General features: G+C 35.9%; 1 protein-coding gene across 2 annotated transcripts in view; it reads left to right on the top strand.

Moving 5' to 3' along the window:
- Nucleotides 1–25489, top strand: part of Slain1 (SLAIN motif family member 1) — a 56798-nt gene extending 31309 nt beyond the window's left edge. The window contains exons 3-8 of one of the 2 annotated variants that reach the window (XM_078015758.1): nt 5450–5599; nt 6810–6959; nt 9151–9492; nt 15546–15701; nt 22520–22802; nt 24396–25489. In XM_078015758.1, the coding sequence (XP_077871884.1) occupies nt 5450–5599; nt 6810–6959; nt 9151–9492; nt 15546–15701; nt 22520–22802; nt 24396–24471 (1157 nt within the window). In that variant the 3' untranslated portion in view covers nt 24472–25489. The remainder of the gene's footprint in view (nt 1–5449; nt 5600–6809; nt 6960–9150; nt 9493–15545; nt 15702–22519; nt 22803–24395) is intronic. The other variant, XM_078015759.1, reaches the window with a different exon arrangement.
- Nucleotides 25490–25889: the final 400 nt, after the last annotated feature.

The following is a 25889-nucleotide window of genomic DNA, read 5'->3' as shown; positions in this document are numbered from 1 at the left end:
TTCCCACCCCCTTTTTTGCTCAGGGCTACATAGGACTTAAATAATAGTGGTCAGCTCCTTAAGGCAGAAACATGGATGATTAGTCAGTGATAAAAGAGAATATAAATTTGGCTAGCTGAGAAGAGAGGTGTGAACAAGGAGATAGAAAATCATGACTTAATTAGAGAACAGCCTATAAATTTTAATAAAACAGATCTAAATTTTGCTGTTAATGAGTTTTTATCAGAACCGTTAAAAGCCGGGAAAGAAAACACAGGGCTGCTTTAGACCTATTTTTCTTTTTGTTTTTTTAAAGAGAGAGAGAGAGAGAGAGAGAGAGAGAGAGAGAGAGAGAGAGAGAGAGAATTTTTTAATGTTTTATTTTTTAGTTTCCGGCGGACACAACATCTTTATATGTGGTGCCGAGGATCGAACCCTGGCCGCACGCATGCCAGGCGACCGCGCTACCGCTTAAGCCACAACTCCAGCCCTTTCTTCTTTTTGAATATTTTCATTTTTTATTTGTAGTTGGACACAACATCTTTCTTTCTTTATTTTTTATGTGGTGTTGGGGATTGATCCCAGGATACCCCCCCTTCCCCCACCGTGCTAGGCGAGCGCTCTACCGCTGAGCCACAACCCCAGCCCTAGACCTGTTTTTCTACACTGCCAAGATGGTCCATCCTTGGGGAGGGATGATGCTTTTAGACCCCCTACTGTGATTCAAGAGACAGCTAATAGAACATGGTGCATTAGAGTTTTGCCTTTTAGGATCTTATTCTTTGATAAGAAACGGGGAGGGGGGGAAGATAGATAGACTATCAGGTTTGCTTTTCTAGAATAACTAATGGAGCCTACTGTGAGAAGCCACTAGAAGAAGTAGGAGTACTGCCCTCCAGGGCTTTCCACTGAACCAGGCAGCTGAGATGCGTATGTTATTGATGGTAGAGTGTGTAGAACTTCTGCTAACTATGATCATCATTGCGAACTATTTCTTTGATTTTTTAAAAAAAAAAAAACAGTGGCATTTCAAGATTTTAAGGAAGCTTCATTGCTTTCTTTGTTACCCTCTTGCATGATTAATTGTCAGCTGATGGGTTTGGCATAATCCTTCATTTTATTTGTGCAGTGCAGCATCGTGGGAACCAGCTTATCCTAGACACTGACTCCTGTTTAATTTTGATGGGTCGGTTACCCTAGTCTCAGGTACTTGCCATTAGTGATATAAAATCATTTAGTGTTGGAGGTCATAAGACTGAGATTGATAAAGTTCAACAATTTAGTAGTTACTTAGAAGTTTTAAGGAAGTGTTCTCATAGGTTGATATCTTCACTAAGCTTCTAAGCTGGATTGAAAAGTCCAGACTAACGTCTGTGTTCAGATATTATACTAAATTATGGTTACTTTAAGCAGCTGGATTCAAGGTAGGAGTGGTAGGATGGTTTGAAGTAAGGAGTTAACTTGCCAAAGTTTTGAGAATGCACTGTGTCAAGATGTGTTAGATACTGAATTGTCTTTGTAATGAGGAAAAAATGTGAAAATGGTTTGTCTACAGAACATATTAAAATGTTGCTTTATTTTTTAACTTTTTTCAGTTTAATATAGTACTGATCTTTTGCGGGTTATTGTGAAATTTTAATTAGATCAATTAATGTTTTTTTTATATGAATTAAGTCGAATCACTTCAATTTGATTTTGATTATGTGCAGATACATATATTCAACAAAATTTGAATAGTTTCTTTCTTTGCAGGAGATGGGTAGTGAGAGGTTGGGCATTTTTCCACTTAATTACATCTGTAGGTCTAGTTCTTTTATTTTTATGTTTTAGATTTTGAGACAGGATCTTGCTATGTTGCTGAGGTTAGCCTCAGACTTGTAATCCTCCTGCCTCAGCCTTGCTGGGATTGCAGGTGTGTGCCACTCCACCTGCTATTTCTTGTATTTACTATTAATTTAGGCTCAAAGATGATCAAGGATTGGTAGAAATGTATAGTTTCTGGGAACTTTTTTGTTGTCACAGAATAATTTTTGGTGGGGGTAATTAAAGAACTGTAGGTTCTTAAACCTGTCCTGTCCCCTCTGTTCTTATTACTTTCTTTATGTTATCATTTATCAGATCTGTGGGGTTTTTCATAGTTTAGTGATATACAATGATGAATAAAAATATACAGGTGTTGTAATTTAAGTAGGCAACTCTGAAGATACATAGAAAGTTAATAAGTAGATTATTAAGCACGTTGAACTCTCTCTTTTCTCTCTCTCTCTCTCTTTTTTTTGCATAAAGATGATTTATCAGTCTGCAACTTAGTCCCGTACTACATTCATTTTAGTGGAAAATGCTTATCAGGCAAGGAGACAGTAGAAAGTCTAACCAGTAAGAGTAGTGTGTTTTGTTTCTGTTGTTTTGCAGTGTGGTGGCACCAGGGCCTCATGCATGCTAGACAAGTGCTCTATCACTTAGTGGGCAAGCAACATCCCCAGCCCAGGAGTGTATTTTTAATACGGTAGTTTCAGAAAAACTGTAAAGGTGGACATGAAGTACATAGCAGTGGATAAGGGCAATAGTGAGATGATGTGAAACACTGTTAAGATCTGATGATAAATGAGAAGCTACTGTATAATTGAATGGATGAGAGCAACACAGTTACAAGTGATGACTGACAACTTTGGTGGTGGGCTCGCTCAGGCTGGCTGAGGACAGCTTTGCTGCCTGTGTTGGTGCAGTTTGTTGAAGAGCAGGCAGTGGTAATACGGAGAGAGGTGGTGAGTGGCTTAAGGAAATTGCAGTAGAACTTGGAGCATGCAGTTGCTCAGTGTGCTGGGAGGCAGTTTAAGTTTGGGAAAGAAAACCTTGCCAAGTGTGATACCTTTACTCAGTGCATTATTATTTTAGGGCCCAACTGTGTACAATTCTGGGGACTGGAAAATTAAATGAAAAAAAAAATCCATGTCATTTCCAGTTTTTCTTATAAACAGATCTTTGGAGGAATGTAGAAAAATTTCATTGCTATTGTTCAGTAGTTTATTTCCTCCATTGGCAAAATTGTGTCTTTCTATGGTCATTTTGATCATCTTTGTGTCTCTCAAATAATTTAACATCTTTAAATGAAAAAAATAGTTAATTAATTGAATATAAAAGATAAAACTAACCTTTTTAAACGTTCTTTCATATTTTTCTTTATAAAAGCAATTTCTGTTATGATTCTTCAGCTACATAGTGAAGAGTGAGGAGGATGTGCATGCTTCCGCTCCTCTCCCCCTCTCCTCCTCCACTACAAGCTTGGGGGCATTAATAGAGCATCGTTGTTTTGTGAGCTTGCCTCTACAATAACTCTCCTCCCTCTTCTTTAAACCCCAATGCTGAAGAACAATGTAGAACATTCTTTCTTGCAATAGATGCTAATTGTGTTCTTAGCCGGGATCTTGCTGTCACAGCCACAATAACTGTGTCATTGTGCAGGGAAGCCGGGTCACAGTAGTTATTGTGCAGAATAATGAATGCTGTTTATTTGTGATGTGTCGTTCACTGCATCTGTGGGTGAGAACACACAGTCACTGTAATTTGCCTGGCCAGCAATCAAACTGATGTAAAATAACATCATCTGTTAAGCAAGTTAGCAGCCACAAAGAACTATTGACCTTTTTTTAATATAGAATATTTAATGAGAGACTTTGAATAATGGAAATGGAGGATGCAAGAATAGCTACCTAGTGTGTGTTGCACGTTAACCCCTATTTTGCAGTATATTTCCTGGTCAAGTTGACCTATACAGAAGCGAGGGACTGGGAGTGCATGTCTGCTGTGGTTCAGAGTGGGAAGAGTTGCTTAAGCACAATAAATTATGGATGGATATGTGACATAAATGTCTGGAGTCAATTGAGAACCAGGCTTCCTGGCTGTGTCTCCTTAGTGAAATGTGGATTCTGAAAGCATCCCTGCCGGCTTCTTTCACCTACGTAAGGAAAAGATAATTGGAATGTGATGGTGCTTACCTTAAGAGTTCTCGCTGAAGTAAAAGGAAATGTTCTGCTGTTTTAAGTAACATCGATGGGATTTTACAAGGATCTCAAGAGTTTGAGTTTGGCAGCTGATTATTTTCTTGACTCTCCACATCCTACAATTTTTCCCCATCCCACTGCCCATTTTCAAGTACTTCTCAGCTGTAGGACTGCTCCTTAATATTGCTCATTAGAAGGGACTTGGGAAATGATTTTCAAAGCAGTTCATTTTATGCTTGTTTCTTCCAAGTTTTGTCAAATTTCTAATAAATATAAACCAAGTTATTGCTTAAAGCGAAGTTTAACCTGATTTATATGTACCTTTACTGTATTCCCTGCTGTCCTGCATAGTAGATGTCTAAATGATTCCTTTTCAGAAAATATTCCAACACAGTGATTTATACCATGTGAAGAAGAGACAGTAAATGATGTCCAGTGTCATAAGATTTTACAATTTCAGATCTTTTTCGTGGTCCTGGAATTTAGAGATTATAAGGGGATGCTGTCTTGAGAGGGAGAAATAAACTAGGACAGATGAGATAATTTAACAGTTATCTTACCTGCCCATTATAAGTATAATTCCTTTTTAAAATTTTAATTCAATATCAAAATAGTATTAAAGTAATACCATACATAATCCCACTTTTTTTGTTAAGTTTATATATTTTTATGTGGTGCAGAGGATTGAACCCAGTGCCTCACACATGCGAAGCAAGAACTCAATTGCTGAGCCACAACCTTAGCCCTGAGAATCCCACTTTTAAAATTTAAATAATATATATTCCATGCAGAAAATTTGGAAAAAAAAATATATATTTTTAACTTTAAGCAATCACCAATCATCTCTGCATTGCCGTGTAAAACAGCTGTCATAATGTTTTGGTGTAGAGGCCCTTCTGCTACTATGTTTGTCATTTTTCCATTAACCTTATTTTCAGGTCAAGGTCATTTGGATGTACAAGTCATTTTAAGTTTCTCCCAAGTACAAATTGGCATAAAAGATTTTTTATTCAACATGTTGTGGTGTTTATTGAAAATTAACCTAAAAATATAGGACTGTGAATGGTTAATATTAGAACATTTTTGCACAGTTTCTTAAGTCTTCAAGTTTTTTTTATTTAGTTTTTCTTTTGACACTGAACTTTTTTATAGTACTTAAACCTTTATTCAGAAATGGGAAATGTTTCTAATTTAGAAATTCAACTACATTTTATTTCATGAAGGCATTGACTTTAATCCAAGTAAGAATAATTTGCTCTCTCTTAGTGGATGTTTAAATGGGACCTTAATTCTCAAATTGGTTATTTTTACATATTTTTTCTTTAGATAAATGAAAACCAATTAAGATATTCTCATGAAAAGTTGATTTGTTTTTCTTTCTTTTAAAAAATCTCTTCCCTTTTTCCTTTTGACAAATGGACATCTGCTTGTATATAGCTAACTGCTGCTGTTTTTTGCTTCTGTGACAGCTAGCCGATGGCGGAGTCTCTTCTCTTCAACGGCCTCACTGGCTTTTCCTTATAGTCCAGTTGCAAGACTCAGCCCTTATAGCAATGGCATTAATACTCCCAGCTTCTCTAAAACCTCAAATAAAGCAATACTAACACCTGAAAGAACAGGTAATATTTCAACTTCTTGACTAGTTGCTTGCTTTGCAATTCAGTCACTAAACTCGAACGTTCATCATTCATTGAAAAAACTTGAGGGTAATCTTGATATAATGAAGAGTTTTGCTGCATCCTTATTTCAATATCAAAAGGCCTAGGCATTAACATGTACTCTAACAGCACTGATCTCAATTGTGTGTAGGAGACTGTCTTCCCCTTTAACAAAAGCACACATATTGTTGTGTGTTTCCAAATGCCTGATGTGCTTATATAGTCAGTGGGTCAAACAACTAGTTTTTATAATGATTCAATTTTCCAAGATTGCAAGTCTTTATATCTTGTTGTTTTGTTTTTTAATTTTTTTCTGGGAGGTTTTTTTTTTTTTTTTTTTTTTTTTTTTTTAATTAAACTGGGGCTAGGTGGAAAAAATAGCCATAGGTCTCACCATTTCCTTGTTTGTCTCAGCATTGGTGTGTTCCATTCCTACAGCTTTCTTCCATTTGGGTCCTTTCTTCTTTGGTTCTTGTATCTGAATGAAGCCATTGCTTTTTTCACTTTTGTGGGTGGCTCCAAGTCTCCTGTGACTACTCACTGGTGTATATTATGAGGGTTTTTTATGTTTCTTTTTATGATTGTAGGCCTTTAACATGTGATAGTTTCCATTTTTGATACTACTGTATGTATCCATTAAAGAATGGGCCGGATTAAATTATAATTAAAAATTATATAAACCCTTATAGCAGTACAGAAACATGTATGTATGATTAACTGAAAGTGTCCATAAATATGTATTTTCATACAATACCTTTAGATATTGTGTCAGTGGGTTTTTTATTGTGATTAAAAAAACACATGACAGTCTGGTTGTGTGGCTCTGTGGCAGAGCACTTGCCAGCATGTGCAAGTCCCTGGGCTTGATCCCCAGTGCCACACACACAAAAAAAATGACATGGAATTTACCATTTAAAAATTTTTTTTTAGTAGGCAGTGCTGAGTGATTTTGTTTTTTAATTTTAAAACATGAATTTAAGGAATAGTAGTCACGTAGTTTTATTAGATATGAATATGTGAAGATGTGTTTACTGTCTATCAAATTGTGATGTGTTGGGCATTTTTTGTGATGTTATGGAAACAGGAAAATATTGCTACTCTCTGTATATTAACTGTAAAGCATATATGGATATCAGTTCTTTAAATAACCAGCACATTTCCTTTGTTTTAGGTTACAACTCCAGGGGCTCCCCTCTCAGTCCCCAGTCATCTATCGATAGTGAGCTGAGTACTTCGGAACTGGAAGATGACTCTATCTCCATGGGATATAAATTACAGGACCTCACTGATGTCCAGATCATGGCTCGTCTGCAAGAAGAAAGTATGTTCTTTTTAAATTAGGAAAGTGAAATACAAGTGGTGGGGGAAGATCAGGCCCTTCTCCCAGGTAACGGGCAAGAAATTTGGATCTTTCTCATGTGTCCTCCTTCATTATAGATGGAAGCTGTTTTGTGCTTCTTCCATTCATAAGAGCACCATGGGAGTTAGGCACACTTGTACTAAAAATACACTAATATGTGGATGTTGCTGGTATGGCCTCTATGGAAACAGGTTGGCAGTTACCTAAGAAACAAAACACGCAGCTTTCTTGGCTCAGTAGCCTGTTCTCTTGAGCATTTATCCCAGAGCATTGGAAATTTATGTTTATACAAAATCCTGCAAATAAGTATTCTTATCAGTTTTATTTGCAATAGCTTCAAACTCTGAAATTCACATAGATGCTCTTCAGTAGGTGAATGCTTAAACAAATTGTGGTATATCCATAACATGGAGTACTACTTGGCCATAAAAAGTTACCATTGATACTACATCTTATATGAGCTTCAGGGAATCATGCTGAGCGAAGAAAGATGATTTTTCAAGAGATGGCATATTGTATAATTCCATTTATATGACATTCTGAAATGGCAGAATTTTAGAAATGAGGACAGATTAGTTACTGAGGATGAAAATGGGGTGTGGTATCTCAGAAATGAGGAGGAGGAAATATAATTATAGCAAGATAAAACAAAGGATTTTTCTGATATTGGAACTGTTCATTATTTTGACTGGTGGTAGTATACAAAGCTATAGGTAGTAAAACTGTAAGAACCTAATGCATACATACATACATATATACATGAATAAACTGGGAAAATCTGAATAAGATGGGCAGAGTATAATCACTGTTGATACCCTGGTTATCATGCTCTTCAGTAATTTTGCAAAATGTTACCATTGGGGAAAACTGGGTAAAGTGTATAATCATTATTTCCTACCAGTATATGTGATTCTATGGTTATCTATTTTTTAATTTCAAAGTTTTTTTTTTATTCTTAACGAGAATTCATTTTGACATAAGTGTAAAAGCATTTGCTCTATTTCAGTACCCAATACTTCTCCTTCTCCTCTCCTCATCACTTTCCCTTCTTCTCTATTCTATTGGTTTTTTTCTACAGTTATCTTAAACATACAATTAAAAATGCATTGATACACCTTTAGGGTAAATAATTGTCAAAGAATAGATCATTGGACATGGGACCGTTTATCACTAGTTCTGCAATAAAATTATAACAATTGGTGTAAACCACTTCAAAAGCATTAACGGTGTCAAAGGGCACAATAAGATCTATGTCACACAACTGGGCTAAACTTGTTTTGGGATTGTATTTTCATGTTAACAGAAACAGCCAAGTGTCATTTAAGCATATCAGTTTCCTGCTTTCAGAATTGGTCATGGCTATTATGGGAAACATGGTAATGCTTTTGCAAGATTCAATAAGATACATTTTGAGGGGAAAAGTAATTATTTTATATCATTATTAGAAATAAATTTAAATTCTCATTTTAAAAAATATGGCTGAAAGATTGGATGTCAGTTTCAGAAGTTAAGTAGTTGAGGATAGACTGCTTTAAAAAAAAAAAGGTTCAAGTTAAATCATGAACAACTCACAGTTTGAGAATTTCTAGATCGTTATCATGCAGGATGACCTAAAACTGAAGTATTGAAGCATCAGTGGGCTTTGAAAGAGATAATGTTAGTAACTAAAAAGAATAAAAGAGAGATGACCTCGTTAGAAAATATTTGTGCCTTGGGTTTTAAACTTTTCCTTCAACTTTGAAAGTTGACTATAGAGATTTCTTTCTTGAGCAGAGTTTTGACTATTTCAATTTCTTCTAACTTATAGAAAACTAAGCATGAATATATTTTTTTTCTGAATTACTTAAACATCTCCAGATTTGAAAGGGGGTCATTTAGGGAAATTGATAAATATGTATTGATAGAGCCATAGCAGGTATATTTAATCATCACTGAAATTGGGGCAATCTTTTTTGAAACACCGAATTACCTAATATTAGATATCTATTTGGTAAGTAAGTGTGTTTGGGGGGTATTTTGTTAACTAAGAAGAAGATAAGGAGTCTGTATTTGAATAATTTTTTTGCACAAATTTTCATCATATATTTCATTAATTGTAATTTATTAGCAAGATTGAAATTATAAGATAACAGCATTTGTGGTTGTGTTATAGGTCTCAGGCAAGATTATGCATCCACTTCAGCATCTGTGTCGAGACATAGTTCCAGTGTGTCGCTGAGTTCAGGAAAAAAAGGGACATGTAGCGATCAAGAGTATGATCGATATAGTGTGGAGGATGAAGAAGAATTTGATCATTTGCCACCACCTCAGCCCCGTCTTCCAAGATGTTCACCTTTCCAAAGAGGCATTCCCCACTCACAGACTTTCTCCAGCATTCGGGATTGTAGGAAGAGCCCCAGTTCCCAGTATTTTCCTTCAAATAATTACCAGCAACAACAGTATTATTCACCTCAAGCCCAAACTCCAGATCAGCAACCAAATAGGACCAATGGAGGTAGGTTGTGCTTTATGGTCAAAGAATAAGTGGCCAGTGTTTCATAGATTTAATTTCATCTTCCAAGACCTTATCAGTTTGGTGTAAATTTACATTTCCAGTTGACCAGCTTCTGATGGTGTTTCCCAGATTCATAGATTGATGGCTTCATAAAAACCACCCTGATGTTGCTGGCCTTGGATGAGTTATGAACGTGGAGAATCTTTATTTTGTTGCTCATCCACCTGTAGGACAGGCAGGGCGTGTAAGCCCAAGGTTTCATACTCAAGCCCAGTGTGGTGTGAGGTCCTGAGCTGCTTTGTTCTTCACCCTTCACCCATCCTCCAGTGCCTACTCCTAGCACCGAGTAATGGTGAAAGTGTGGATGATGATCTCAGAGCGGACTCCGTTTTTGCATCCAGATTTAGGGGAAGTTTGGGATGTGTTTTGATTCCTAACATCTGGAATTAAGATGTATATAGCAGTAAGATTATGGAGGTTGATATTTTTGTGGTATTTGGAAGTTGACCCGTCCTAATGTCAAACATGGTGGGTTGGAATATGTGTTATTCTTTCATATGTTTTTTTTTTTTCTGTCTTCTTCATCCTTTGTCTTCACTCCCATGCTCAGGAGTTAGACTTCTTGACTTCCAAGAACTATAGGGAGAGTAGTCATGTAACATTTTTAAGCCCCGTGTGTTTTTGTACTAATGATCAGCCAGATCCTTACGTGCAAATGCTATGCAACATGGAGAAACCAACCACTTAAAATTTTGTATTAAACAGTTATAGCCCTTAATTATTGTGTTGCACCATTTCTCAGGGTGATCCAATGGTATTTAACAATCTTGCTAGGGCAAAACACGCATTATATTAGTGATCAACCTGTTGCACATTTTGAGTTTTTAAAACCTTTTCTTCCTCTCTACTTGTATCATTTTGCTAATCAAGAGATCATTTAAAAGTTGGGTCATAATTGCTGTATTTTCCAATTTCAAATTTAAAAGGAATATTAGGTAAGGAATGTCATAGTGACTAAAATGTAAAAGGTCATAATACCAGCAAAAGGGTATACGTCAAAAGTGAGAGACGGTGCACTTGGAGTTGCAGCTCTGAGGCTTGTTAGTCAGATGTTGCAGAACAATGTAGTAGAGTCAGGCAGGTTCAAGCCCTGCTTCTTGATTGGTATTGTCAGTGGGGACGTTTTCTTCTATGCTGCCGCTGTTTGTTGCGCATTAGAAAAGTGGTATCTGCTTTCATGAAACACCATTTTGGAAAGGACTAGGTTACTTTGAAGTAACTCCTCATAGCAAGGTAGAGACAAACTATAGTTCAGGGTCTGTAATAGTTTTACATTTCTTATCTGCTTTCTGCATACAAAGGAGAATGGAATGCAAGGGTCGTTTTTCTAGAGACCACTTCTGACTTTGCAGTCCAGTAGGTCCTGAGTCCCATTCCTGTCCTTACCATTTGGCCCTTCTACATCTGGGTTTTTCAAGCCTCTGAGCTTTGGTTTCCTTAGCCATAAAATGTGGACGAGATAATAACTATCTCTCAGAAAACATCTACAATTTTGCATCAAACCATCTGGTATGTATTCTCCCAACCTGAATATGCTACAAGGAATAAATTAAATAGTGAATGTTATGTTGCCTTGAGTGGATGTGCTGAATAAAATTGGCCTCCCATTCCACCCAACCTTTTTAAATTTTTAAAAACATATGGCTTAGATGTGAGCCTTCATTTATTATCAGATATTATTTCAACCAAATTATGATATAAGGATGGTAACTTTAAAATGGATATATCCAATGGTTTTCTAAATTACTAAAATAATATTGATAGAAGATAATTATTAGCATTTCAATAAATTGAAAATAAGGTAGAAATATATCTTTATATTTACTGCTTCTATAGCTCTTATATAGTTCTAAGTCATAGAATTAAAAAGAGCGTATTTGGAATGGTTTGTTGGATATCAAAAATAACCAACCCTTGCAGGTTCATTGACAACGTTCTGTACTTTGAGGTACAGTAGGGGTCATTAGTGGTGTGATGTGGTCATTGGTGGTGCAGCCACCTCCCCTGTCCCCTGTGTTGATTAGAAGGCTGGGGCTGGCTGCTTGGTGGGTAACTAAGTCTCTCCTCAATTCCTGAAGATTCCCCGAGTCTTTGTTCCATGGAGTGGTGAGTCTACTGCCCCTTGGCTCTGAGCAAACTCATTTGCATTTTTTCTTTGGTCTGTTCCTCCAATTTCCTGTTGCGTCTCAGTCCTTGAAGATTAAATTCTTGATTTCTTGGGAAGATAAAAACTAGAGCATTGCTTTTGATTCCTTAAACTTTAAAGTGTGTGTAGTTATTAATACAGTCTAAGTTGTTTGACAGGGAAGTGAACCTCATTTTCAAATGCTCAGGCAAAGTCTGGATCTCACCTCTTTGCTCCAAGAGGCATGGTGTGCTAATCTTTATATTTGGAAGGCTTTATTTTTAAGGGCATATTTCAGGATTACAGATTTGAAAAACTGAGTTGGTAGTTAAGTGTGTGTAAAGATTGGTTTTGAAGACTGCATCTGGGTTAAGATTGGAGACATAACAAAGAATAATGTGTGAACCTTATTGACTAGATAGTGGTTTTGGGGGAAATTTTAAGGGAAAGACTTTCTTGAGATGTTTGGAAATTTCTGTATATGGGTTTTGATGTTATTTTGCTTGTATGTGATGAAAATATTGTGGTTCTATAAAATTATTCTTAGGAGATTCATATGCATTCAAAGTGTCAAGATGCCTGCAGCTTTTATATTGTTTAACTAAAGCAAACAAATGTATATGTGAAGATGAATTAAATATGGCAAAGCGAAAACGGTCGGTAGATCTAGCTAGAAAATATACAACTGTTTGTTATCATACTATTTCAATATTTCTAAATATTTGAAAACTTTTATGGTAGATGGAGAGAAATTTTAAAAGAATTATAAATTTAAGAATTAGAATCTCAGTTTTCTAATTAATGGCATATAATTATTTCCCTCTTTGTCCTTGCTGTTTAAAAATATGGAGTGAAAGTAACTTAGTCTCATTTGAAGCTTACTGCATTTGAGAATGGGAGTCAGAGTGATTTGAATCTAGGTATTTTCAAAATACCTAGATGTAGATGATAAGAATTTATCCCTTTTAAGTCCTCATTTCCACCACATACTTTCTACTTGCACATGCATGCATAATACTTGCTGAATGTATTAAATGTCTGCTGAATGGGGCTAGGAGCTTTAATAGGAATATGAGGGTATTAGATAAATGATTATTAAAAATTGACCTTAGGGATGGCTGGGGATGTAGCTCAGTGGTAGAACACTTGCCTTGCATGCACCAGGCCCTGGGTTCCATCTCCAGCATCACAAAAACATTTTTTTTTTTAATGAAAAATCGAGCCTCAAGGAGTTATAGGAGGTCCTATCCCGCTGACCCCCATTAAAGCCTAGCTTTTTGTAGTTTGTTTTACTCACAGTCAACTGTGGTCAGAAAATCTCAAATGGAAACTCTCAGAATTAAATAATTTATAAATTTTAAATGATGTTCTTATAGTATATTCTTATGTATAGTAAGGATTACAAATAACTTAATTTTTATATTAAACTTTATCATAGGTGTACGTGTACAGGAGAAAGAAGTTTGGTATTTATGTGTTTTGGTACTGTGGTCTAGTTTGGACATTAACTAGGGGTCTTGGGATGACCCCTATTTGGGAGGGATTCCTGAGGATATAAGAAAAAAATACTATAATGAGGAAAATTACCAAGAAATTAGCAGTCAATGCAGTATCTGAGTGTTATTTAGAAATAAGCATGGAGAGTGAGGGAATGTGTAAGTCATGGATACCTCAGCCAGGAGGCGTCTGAGCTCCTGTGAGGGGGGATAATTATGCTAGTTATTTAAGTATTTGTGAGAGTTAGCAAATTGAGTAAAACATTTTTATGGCTTTCTGTCATAGCACTAAATTTTCTTATTATACTTTATTATACCTACTGTATGAGAATGCTTATAACACTTGTCTGTTCCCTACACTGCCCCACGGGGGTGAAAGTTACTGGACAAAGTCAGAGTTGATGAGTCTAAGTAATTTAGAGGGAGCAGGGTGTGCAGCGGGAGGAAGAGGAGATGAGTCTGGCTTGTCCTTGAACGCATTTGGTTTAGGATTCAAGCTTATCATTGGTTTTCTGATTTAGCTCGAAAGAAAATGAGCCTAAGCTTGGATGTCCTGATATGTGCACTTAAGTATTTTGGGATATTTATTAATAAAGATATCTTGTAGAATTTAAGTAAGGAAAAAAAAAAAAGGTATTACAATGGTTTGTGATCTTCCAAAAGTTTAACTGTACCTTTCTAAATGTTATCCATTTAATATTTAACTTATTTCAATTGGAAGAAACTAAGGTTAATTTTAAATTTCAATTTATTTTAGGTTTTGTTTTTTCCCCCTTAGCATCAGTAATGGAATAAACGCTGAAGAAAATCCAGTTTAGCCTACAAACTCAATGAGAATTGGGGCCTGTGTCTGTTTTATGTATTGTGGTATCCCAAACATCTTAGATCGCCTTGCATTTAGTATGTGCACAATAAACATTCCTTCCCTTGTTTGCTCCTTCTTTCCACAGAATGGGGAAGGGTAGAATGGAGGGACCATCATGCTCACACTACCAGAGTGCCCTCCTGTGGTTGGGAGCTGGCTGAGTGGTTGGTTGGGGTCACTGGATGGGCTGATGATGTACAGAGAGCCTCTACCCTGACAGTCTTGTGCAAAAGGCCATGCTCAGGAGCCAGAGATCTTAGGTGGAAGTGAAAAAGGAATGGGAGTCAGAGGAATTTGAATTAGGGGCAGAGCCAGGTGTGTGCTTATGTTGCAGAAGAGTGGAACTGGCTACAGACTGGGGGAACGAGGCGAAGGGCATGGAGACCAATTAAGAGGACTTTATGAAAATGTAGATGATAAATGATGTGATAAATGAGCCACTGGCATTGGAAAAGTTCACTGAATGTTAGGCATAATTAACAGGACTTGAAGTCTAGGGTGGAGAGAAAAGATGCATTTTGGGAAACTCTTAGTAATGTAGAAGAAAATGTGTGACGGGAAGAAAGAAATGAATCTAGTTCTGTACTTGAACAGGGTTTGGCTTAGAGTTCATATATACTGTTTGTTTTGTGAGCTTGAGTGACCTGATACAGGCACTGTAGTCTTGGGCAGTGGGGTTGTATATTTATAAAGAAAAAACTGCCTTCTAAATTGGTGCTACTTCTTATTTCAAACTGAATCAGGTTGAGATCTGTGTGTGACTCTGCTGCCTCCTAGTGGCCAAAGATACACACGGCAAGGAGAAAGAGATCCAAGCTTTCTCTTGGTCTTTGCAATCGTTCGTTGGTGCACTAAAGAGAGTTAACATTCTCAGAAGTTCACATGATCCTGTTTGTGTGATGAGTGGATATCTAAAGACATCGCATGTTGAAATTTCACTAATTTGTTCCATTTTGATATGTTGGCAAAAAACTTGGCAAGTGTTAGTTTTGACTCTCCTAGGTTTTAAAATAAGTTTGTAATGTCTACTTTTTTAAAAATTAAATAGCTGTAAGATTGTTTTCAAACATTATTTGACATAATTTCATCCACTTATTGAGTAGGAACAAACAGGTAGTATCTGATTAGATAGGTGCCATCTCTTTTTATAGGACACATACTTTCTTTTAATAACAAGCGATTAGGTGAAATTCTTCTGGTTGGAGAGTATGTTTTCCGATAGAAGAGGTTAATTCTCTGTTAGGTTGTTCATTATGCACATGATACTTTTTGTTGTTGAGCAAATATGTTTTTACTTGCTTTTGAAAACAAGTGTTTTAGTTGACATGGAATTTGTTATTTTTAAAAAAAATTTGTTTTGTAGTTGTAGATGAACAGAATGACTTTATTTTATTTTTATATGGTGCTAAGGACCTTACACATGCTAGGCAAGTGCTCTGCCACTGAGCTACAGCTACAGCCCTGAAATTTGTTATTTTAAAATTAGTAAAATTCTTTTCTGTTCCAGATAAGCTCCGAAGAAGTATGCCTAATCTAGCCCGGATGCCAAGTACTACTGCTATTAGTAGCAATGTTAGTTCTCCAGTCACCGTGCGGAACAGTCAGAGTTTTGACTCAAGCTTGCATGGAGCTGGAAATGGAATTTCAAGAATACAATCTTGTAGTAAGTTTAATAAATTTTAATTTTATTACAATTTTTAACTAGTTGTAATACCATTAAGGAAAACAACTTACTATTCTAATTCTTCTTTTTAGAACTTTTCTCCTTGTCTTGTAACTTTTCTGTATTTTGCCACTACAGTTGAGTTATATTTTCACCAGTGCCTATGTTCCCAAGTGATAACTCTCAATTACATACAGGCCTTTAATATCCAATGCTAGCAGACATATTAAATGGTCATTAATTTATCCATACTGTATAAAAATAACCTCTTTTTTTCTGTGTAAAGTCTCCTTTTTCTTGCTGTCAGCCTGATACTTTTACTTTGAATAAACTCATTAATTTTGTCTAGCTATTGCTTTGGTCTTGTTGTTCACCATCCTGTAGCATTTCTACAGAAGTGTGTGGACAATAGTTTTTATTTGCTACATTTCAGTACATCTCTATCTGTTCTACCCATCAGTGAGCAGTGCAGTAAGCATTAAACAAGGTGCTCCAGTTTGTGTGAGGATTTGGTGGTTTTAGGGTTTTTTCCCTGTTCCTACACATGCTCTTCTTATAGGTTGTTGGGGTTAAATTTTAGACAGCTGAAGTGACAATTTGTCTGAGGCCAGGCAGATGGAAGAACATAGATTTCAAACAGGTCTGATTACTCTGGGAATTTGTTTTTAACTACTATGATGTTCTGACTCCAAATTCTGTTCTTCACTGCCTGACATTCTTCTCCCTTCCTTTTCATTCAGTTTACTTCTGTATACTTTCAAAATACAACCCAAATGCCAGCCTTTCGGAAAATCTTCATTTCTTCCTTGATGACCCTAACACATTCTCCTGAATATCACCCAAATAAGTTTAGAATAGGTAGATTTTTGTTGCTTACTTCTATTATTCATTATACAGGTTGAGCATCCCTAATCCAGAAGTCCAAAATCTGAAATGCTTCAGAATCTGAAAAACTTAAATGCTGACATGATGTCACAAGTGCATTGTATACCTTGGGACTTTGTTTTTTACACAAAATTATTCCCAGATTTATATTCCCAAACCTGGAAAAATACAAAATCTAAAACGCTTTGAGTAAAGGCTACTCAACCTGCATCATGCTTTATCAGTATGTTTGTCTTCCTTACCAGATAAGCTTCCTCTGGGCATGAGAGGTAGTGTATTTGACTTTCTTTTCCCAGGGACTGGAATGTTGCTTTAACATAATGAACTCAGTGAATGCTTGCATGAATGCTTGCCATGGAGTTGCATCTTAGGGCTTGACCTGTTGAATATTTGAATTAGTGATTTATATAAAGACACAGAGACAATCTGTGACTTTGCTAGTGTCTTGAAACTGAAATGACTGTGATATTTATGTCATGAGCTTAATCAGTGGACCAAATGTATCATGAAGAAATTTAAAAGGAATGTACAGTTCTGTATTCGAGTTACAGAAATCAACAGTACAAGTATAGGACAGGAGGAATGTGACTTTGACAATAAAAAATATGATGCCAATGAGGAATTTTTATTGAGTCCAACTCAGTGTGGTTAATAGCATATTTGAGTGCCAGGAAAACCTGTCACCCAAAATAGAATGTGTAAGAATAAGAGTGTCCAGCTTTGGGCTGAGCTTGTGGCTCAGTGGTCAAGTACTTGCCTGTCACATGTGAGCCACTGGGTTTGATCCTTAGCACCACATAAAAACAAATAAATAAAAATGAAGGTATTGTGTCCATCTACAACTAAAAATATAAAAAAGAAAAAAAAAAGAGTGTCCAGCTTTGAGTAAAGTGCTCAAAAAATAAAACATATCAAAAGAACATAGGAACCGGTTTGAAGAAATTCTCAGTGACCAAGTCTAGGACAATTTGAGCCACAGAATAAATGATTATATAATAATGGATCATAACTGAAAGAATGAAATAGAAATCCATGAGTTATTACTGAAGTAAATAAATAAATGGAAAAGAGGGGAAGTTCTTTACGGTAGAATTCCAGTTAGCAGATCTAAAAGAAATGAAGAAAATAGAGAAATTATTACTTGTAAGTCAAGCCTAGTGCTCAGGAAATCCCCAAGAAGTTGTGTCATTGTGTAACAGAAGGTCAGTCAGGACTTTTGGTTTCCAGCCTTGGGTTGCTGCTCTGGCATCCCTGCCCACTCCAAGCCTTGCTCTTTATCCATGCTTTCTGAGTTTCTGTCATGAAGACTTTTGGTTCCAGGCCATTTTGCTTTCAGAAAGGGAGCCTAGGTTGGGCTGGGATTGTAGCTCCGTGGTAGAGTGCTTATCCAGCATGCATGAGGCACTGAATTCGATTCTCAGCACCCCATATAAATGAATAAATAAAAAATAAAGGTCCACCAACAACTAAAAAAATATTTAAAAAAAAAAGAAAAAGAAAGGAGCCGAGGTTAGGTAGAGAAAGTTGGAAAGGCAGTGTGGTATGGAAAAACATAGTTGTAGTTGAGACCTGAGTTTGGGTCTTTTTGTAATCATAAACTTGTGGACAGGTTATATTCTGTTTAATTCTTGATTTCTCACTTATAAATAGGATTATGCCTATTAATTTTAACCAGTTTTTCTTATCAGTTCTTTTTTTTTTATCAATGGCAGTTATATATCTGTGTGTATGAGAAATAACACTGCTGAGAATCTATTTCTGAAGTGTTCTCAAGTTTTATTTCAGATGAAATTGATTGAAATTTCACTGAATTTTGTGAGAATCTTAACATTCTAGGTGTAACCTAGAATGGCCAGTCCTTTGTTGATTTAGGTTTTCTTTAATGTGTCTCAACAATGTTTTGAAGCTTGTTATGTAGAGATTCTACATATCTACCTAAAATTATTTCTAAATATTTGGGTTTTTTTTCTAAAAATTTTTTTAGTTGAAGAGGGACACAATACCGCCCATTTATTTATTTATTCATTCATTTATTTTTATGTAGTGCTGAGAATTGAACCCAGTGCCTCACACATGCTAGGCAAGTGCTCTACTACTGAGCTATAACCCCAACCTCTTTTTTTTAAATGTTTTTATAAATATTATTTTTAAAATTTTATTTTTTCCTTGTTTGCCAATATTTAGAATACAATTGGCATTTATGTTTTGATATTGTATCCAATAGGCTTGGTAATTAAATTCATTTTTCCTAATGTGATGGGATTTGATATTTTCCTAACATAATATGCATATGATCACTAAAACATGTTCAGAGGGTTTTAATAAAACTCCGTATGAAAGAACCCAGCCTTCCATCATCAGAAGAGATTGTGACATTGATACAGTAGAATCCTACATAGCAATGCATCAGCATAAACGACTGAGACACAAGAGAGAGCATATCATGTAATTCCATTCATGATGAAGTTCAAGGCACGAATAGCCAGTCTGTGATGATCAAAGTGGGAACAAGTCACCTCTGAGGCGTATTGCCTCCAGGACTCCTGACAGAACCCCTGAGACTCTGGTGATACTGTGTATCTCGAGATGGGGAGTGGTTACAAAAATGTCTTTGCTTTGAAGATTCACTGAGCCATAGACTTAAGATTTATATAATTTTTCTTTTTTATGTGTCAAAAAAAAACTGAACCAAATTCATATACAAACTTTATTTTTATTAAGACTTTATTTTTTGAATATAGGTAGCATTTTCTATTAGGTTTGATTCATTTTATTCTTTGGAGAAAAGTATTACTACATTTTAAAATTTTCTGCTTAATAGTTTATTGCTTTTTAATGTGAAACAATTGTACAATTTTGGGAGAATGAAGAAATGAAGTTTTTATGAGTAGCTATCCAGAGAGGTCTCTTCATGTGAGATTTTGCTGCTAATATAAAGGTAATGGAATAGCTTATACTCGTTGATTGAGTGCTTACTAAGTGCCAGGCACTCTTCTGAGACTTTAAGTATATTAATTTATTTAATCTTTAAAATGACCTTATGAGACAAGAAAATGTCATAATAAATACTCTCTAAAGAATATGTTTGTAGGGTGGGGTTGTGGCTCAGCGGTAGAGCGCTCGCCTTGTGCATGCGAGACCCTGGGATCGATCCTCAGCAATACATACAAATAAATGAATAAAATAAAGGTATAAAAAAAGAAAAAAAAGCTTTTTTTTTTAAAAAAAAGAATATTTGTAATAAGCTATTTGTACCTACAGATATCATTTCTGTCTTCCTTTCTATAATTACAGCTCTTAGATGGTCTCCTTGTTTTATTTCCATGAAACCATCTCCAGGGAAACCCTCAAGAAATCCTAATGTGGGGCTGGGGATGTGGCTCAAGTGGTAGTGTGCTCGCCTGGCATGCGTGCGGCCCGGGTTCGATCCTCAGCACCACATACCAACAAAGATGTTGTGTCCGCCGAGAACTAAAAAATAAATATTAAAAAATTCTCTCTCTCTCTCTCCTCTCTCTTAAAAAAAAAAAAAAGAAATCCTAATGTCTACCAGGCAACCAAGAAAGCATTTTTCTAGTTAGAACTCAGATTATAAAATTCATTGAAGGAAAGAAGGCTGTGCTTAGAACTGGGTTTATACATACAGTTGACCTTTGAACGATACCAGTTTGAACCTTATGGGTCCACTTATACATGAAATTTCTTTTTTCTTTTCTTTCTTTCTTCTTTTTTTTTTAGATTTGTGGCAAGTTTGAAAGAAATTTGCAGAATAACCATATAGTTTAGAAATATAAAAAAATTAAGCAAAAGGTATGTGAGTGCATAAAATGATGTAGATAAGTCCATTTTTTATCACTACCATAAAATATAAATGTCTCTTATAAAAAGTTAAAATTTACCTTTTTCCCCACATCCTCACCAATATTTATTGTTATTTGTATTCAATAGCTGCCATTCTGACTGGAGTGAGATGAAATCTCAGTGTAGTTTTGGTTTGCATTTCTCTAATTGCTAGCAATGATGAACATTTTTTCATATATTTGTTGATTCATTGTATATCATCTTCTGAGAAGTATCCATGTTCTTGGCCTATTTATTGATTGGGTTATTTGTTGTTTTGGTGATTAGCTTTTTGAGTTCTTTATATTCCCTAGAGATTAGTGCTCTATCTGATTTGTGAGGGGGTAATGATTTGCTCCCAAGATGTAAGCTCTCTGTTCACCTCAAAGATTGTTTTTTTTGCAGAGAAGAACCTTTTTAGTTTGAGTCTATCCCGTTTATTGAGCCTTAATTTTAATTCTTGCACTAAAGGAAGAAGTTAAGGAAGTTGGGGCCTAATCCCACATGATGGAGATTAGGGCCTACTTTTTCTTCTACTAGATGCAGGGTCTCTATAGTTTTATTTCTAGGTCCTTGATCCATTTGAGTTTGGTGAGAGGGGTTTAATTTCATTTTGTTGCATATGGATTTCTAGTTTTCCCAGCACCATTTGTTGAAGAAGCTATCTTTTCTCCAATGCATGTTTTTGGTACCTTTGTCTAATATAATTGTAATTTTGTGGGTTAGTCTCTGTGTCCTCTATTCTGTACCATCGGTCTACCAGTCTGTTTTGGTGCCAATACCATGGTGCAGCCAATATGGAAAGCAGTATGGAGATTTCTTGAAAAATTGGGAATGGAACCATCATTTGACCTAGGCATCCCTCTCCTCAGTCTATGCCCAAAGGACTTAAAAACAGCATACTACAGGGACACAGCCACATCAATGTTTATAGCAGCACAATTCAGTAGATGAATGGATTTTAAAAAATGTGGCATATATACATAATGGAATATTATTCAGCAATAAAAGAAAATAAAATCATGGCATTTGCAGGTAAATGGATGGGGTTATAGAAGATAATGCTAAGTAAAGTTAGCCAATCCCAAAAAAACAAATGCCAAATGTTTTCTCTAATATAAGGAGGCTGATTCATAGTGGGTTAGGGAGGGGGAGCATGGGAGGAATAGATGAACTCTAGATAGGGCAGAGGAGTTGGAGGGGAAGGGAGGGGGCAGGGGGTTAAAAATGATGGTGGAATGTGATGCACATTATTATCCAAAGTACATGTATGAAGACATGAATTGTTGTGAATATACTTTGTATACAACCAGAGATATGAAAAATTGTGCTCTATATGTGTAATAAGAATTGTAATGCTTTCTGCTGTCATATATAAATAAAAATTAATTTAAAAAAGTTAAAATTTATCAAAATTTACCAACATTAACACTTATTTGTAGACCACACCTGGTCCCATTCAGTAGAAAGAAGTGTAAATGAACATAAAGATGTAGTATTAAATAATAGCCTCATAAAAGTATCTGTTGTACATCACTGTACTACTGTGATCATTTACTGACCTCCTCCTGTAGCTGTAGTGGTGAGCTCAGGTTGATAGTAGTATTCACATAAAATGCTTTGGAACACTGATCATCTCCACTTGAGCAGTTCCTCTCTCCAGTAAATTGTGCATCTTGTAAAAAGTAATCCCTTTTGGGTTTCGAATAGTTTTTACTGTGTTTATAATAAATATAACATACAAAGTAGGTATGAATGACTGTGATTGGTAAGATTTCATGTAGGTCAACAGCAGCTACTAGTTAAGTTTGGGGGAGATCAGAAGTCATACTTGGATTTTCAACTGCATGGGGATTGGTTTGTGCACATGCACACACTGTCCACTCGTCGGCTCTAATTAGGCATTTCACAGCATTGGCTATTGATAGGAGGCTCTTGTCAAGGGTTAGGATTTCCTGATGCTGAATGTTGTCTGGAACCTGTATGTCATTTATCTCCTTTTAGACAAGATAGGCTCCTCTGAATATAGTACATGTTTCCTGAGTTGGATGGCAGCAGAGGTTTCCTTACATGAGTATTGTTTTCTCTTCTAGTTCCATCACCAGGACAGATTCAACATAGAGTCCACAGCGTGGGACATTTCCCAGTGTCTGTCCGGCAGCCTCTTAAAGCCACAGCCTACGTGAGTCCAACTGTTCAAGGCAGCAGTAACATGCCTTTATCCAACGGCTTACAGTTGTATTCCAGCACAGGAATCCCTACCCCCAACAAAGCTGCAGCTTCTGGGATCATGGGCCGCAGCGCACTTCCAAGACCTTCATTGGCAATAAATGGGAGTAACCTGCCTCGGAGCAAAATTGCACAGCCTGTTAGAAGGTAGGCCCGTTGGTTTATATAACTTCATTTGCAGTTTAAGTTCGAAACTGCTCCAGGAACCACCTGACTTGCTTTGACTCAGTTTAACTCAGCAGGTCACTGCCCTGGATGGCCATACCCGTTTCCTCCTCTTTCTGGAGGACATGCCTTGTGTGGCCAGGTCCTCTTCTCTGATCTCATCTTCTTCTGTAACTCCATACTCTTTTCACTTTTAAAGACACTATTTGCTTTAGCTTGAATTTACCAAGGTAAGGCCTATTTCCTGAGCTTTGGTAGTTTCTTCCCACTCTGAGTTACCTGCTGCATGGCTTGCTTCCTGTCTCCTTCAGGTCCTTGCTCACATGACACCACTGTTCAAAATTGTAAGCTCCATGAAGGTGGAGGGTAATTGATTCTTTGGTTCACTGTCACATACTCCCAGTGCCCAGCACAGGGTAGGATCTCAAGTATGTATGAATTGAATCAATCATTTTTATATGGAAATGTGGAAACATTTTGTATGCATATGCATATTCTCTCCCCACACTTACGGTTTAAAAATCATCTTAGTGATACTTAGTATGGGCTTTATCAGCTTACATTGGTAAGTTTGATATGCTTTAGGTAGAGTGTGGTCTTTTTTCCTTTCAAAATTCCAGATTACCTGCAGAAGTCATGTTAGACAAGCTCATGGTCATGTTGTACCCTTCTTGAACTGGACATTCTAGAATGTCTTATGGGGAAAAAAAAAAAGTTGAGAGATTGATGATGAGAAAATGAATACAAACAACTCTTAAGAGAAATGAGGATACGAAAGAAGAGAGGGAAGGAACCATAGTGAAAGTTTTAAAGGGATGTTGGAACAGTAATTTTTCTTTATGCATTTTTATAAGCTTTTTGTTTTCTGAATAGAAGTAAGCATTACTCAGAACATAAACAATTCAGAAACTATTGCAAAACAGAAGAGAAAATAAAGACTGACCCATAATCTTGTTACCCAGGCAGAAATCGTCTGGGTATATGTTTGTTCAATAAATTCTGGCTTATTTCCCTTAGTAAATGCAGAGCTGTGTCTTGTTCATCCTTGAAAAGAAATGACATAACTTGACCTGTATAGATTATTATGGACCATCCATTTATCCTTGTATATGTCTCCAAACTGAAGCCCTGGAAAAGTTGCCAGATTATAAGAGAGAGTCTGTTTTTCCAAACTTAAGCAAACACCACATATTATCACTCTTTTTAACATTCTTTGCAATGTGATAGGCAAATCTTTGATTATTAATAAGATTGAAATTTTCTTTATGTTCATGTGCTATTTATATTCAGTGAAATTGTCATTTATGTTTTTTAGGCTATTTTTCTATTGAAGAGTTTATCTGTTTCTTTCTGATTGGAAAAAAAAAACACAATTTATACATTGCATAGCAGATTTACTTGTATACATATGACACATGCTGTGAAGGCCCAGAAATGTGAAAGGTACATTTGGGACTGCTCTGCCAGTAGCTTGTCATTACTGAAGGAAGAGCATTGATGGGAGAGATGATCAAAGCAAGTGATGTCACTTGTGGGATTATTAACAGTCTGTTTCCTCTTTTCAACCCTTTATAGTTTCCTGCAGCCTCCAAAGCCTCTGTCTTCACTCAGCACACTGAGGGATGGAAACTGGAGAGACGGTTGCTACTGATGCAGTTTTATGTACCCTTGAAGAACGGGAAAGAAGTGAAAAATGAGGGTTGTGTTACCTAGCTGGCTGGGTAACGGCGGACGTTGGGATATTCTTTCCCTTTTGCATTTTAACATATGTCCTGCGTTGTTTTTCAATGGACCAATCACCAGAGACTAATTATTGCACTTAAATATTTGCCTGAGATACTGCAACATTCTCAAACCTGTGGTTGCAGTATTGTGACACTTAGATCTAGGAAGTTTTTGTAGAACTGCTCTGTACCTGAATACTTTTTGAGAGAACTGAAATGTATCAATAATGCTTTGCCATATGAGGTTTTTTTTTTTTTAAAGTAACTTGTTCAGTTTACTTAAGTGTTCTAAACATCTTTCCATTACATGTTCTGTATTTTAATACATTGCATATTTACAACTAGGTTCTATAACATATGCTTTGAATTTTACTTTTTTATAGTTTACAGGAATTTTATTTTTTGTGCCTATTTCTTTTTACACCTATGTGAACCACTATGGAACAACTTAAATTTTGTGCCATAAAAATATTTTTGTGGTAAGGTACTATTTTTTTAGCTCTAGGAATATATCAGCAAAAATACATCATACAATTTGGGACACAATTTTATGTTGAATGAGCACAACATGATCTGAAGTGTTGCAAAGAGATAGCCAGACAGCAGAGTTAAACTGTCTTGTCTTTTTCATTGTTAATTTATTGTCGTCCATGGATTTCATATTTATAATGGCATCACAAGCTCATTGCACTTAATACCTGCAATGTTTGCTACTATACCACAATTGATTTTTCAATACTTTATTACAAAAGATGAAACTGTAATGTTTTATTAACAATGCTTCTGGAAATGAATGCATTTTAAAGCAAATAAACCCTTTTGATAGACCTTTTACAAAACCCATTTGCACTAATGAATGCTTTCTTATGGTATATGACTTAATATTTGTTACTGTGTACACTGCTGTTTTGGAATGTTCAGAAATAAAGACTCTATTTCAGCAAATCAGGTCATGCATGAATGTGCATCACGAACACGAAGAATACCATGCTTATTATGTTTCATTACAGTTGTGAAAATGATTATCATGGCCATATAGGTTATCTTGGACCAGGACATTTATATTTTAAGTAGGTAGATTTAGAATAATGACATTTTGTAAAAATTATTTTTCTCTAAAATACTTCTGATAAGAAATGTGAGGTTTTAGTTTTGTAAGATTTGGTTATCATTTAGAAAGGCCCAAAAATGCATTTGTGAATGAACACTGTCAGCGGAGATTTTAATATTTTATGCAAGTTCAATTTGGAATGCTTTCTCAGTAAAATTGCAAAGTGGTGGCATTATTCTGCATTATATTTTAAACATCACCTGAAAGTATTACGGAAAGTTTAGACAAAGGTGT

This window comes from Ictidomys tridecemlineatus, chromosome 6 (genome assembly GCF_052094955.1).
Source record: "Ictidomys tridecemlineatus isolate mIctTri1 chromosome 6, mIctTri1.hap1, whole genome shotgun sequence".
NCBI classification, from domain to species: domain Eukaryota; kingdom Metazoa; phylum Chordata; class Mammalia; order Rodentia; family Sciuridae; genus Ictidomys; species Ictidomys tridecemlineatus.
The sequence above is the reverse complement of the archived record's forward strand: the minus strand, read 5'-3'. Positions and strand labels throughout refer to the sequence as shown.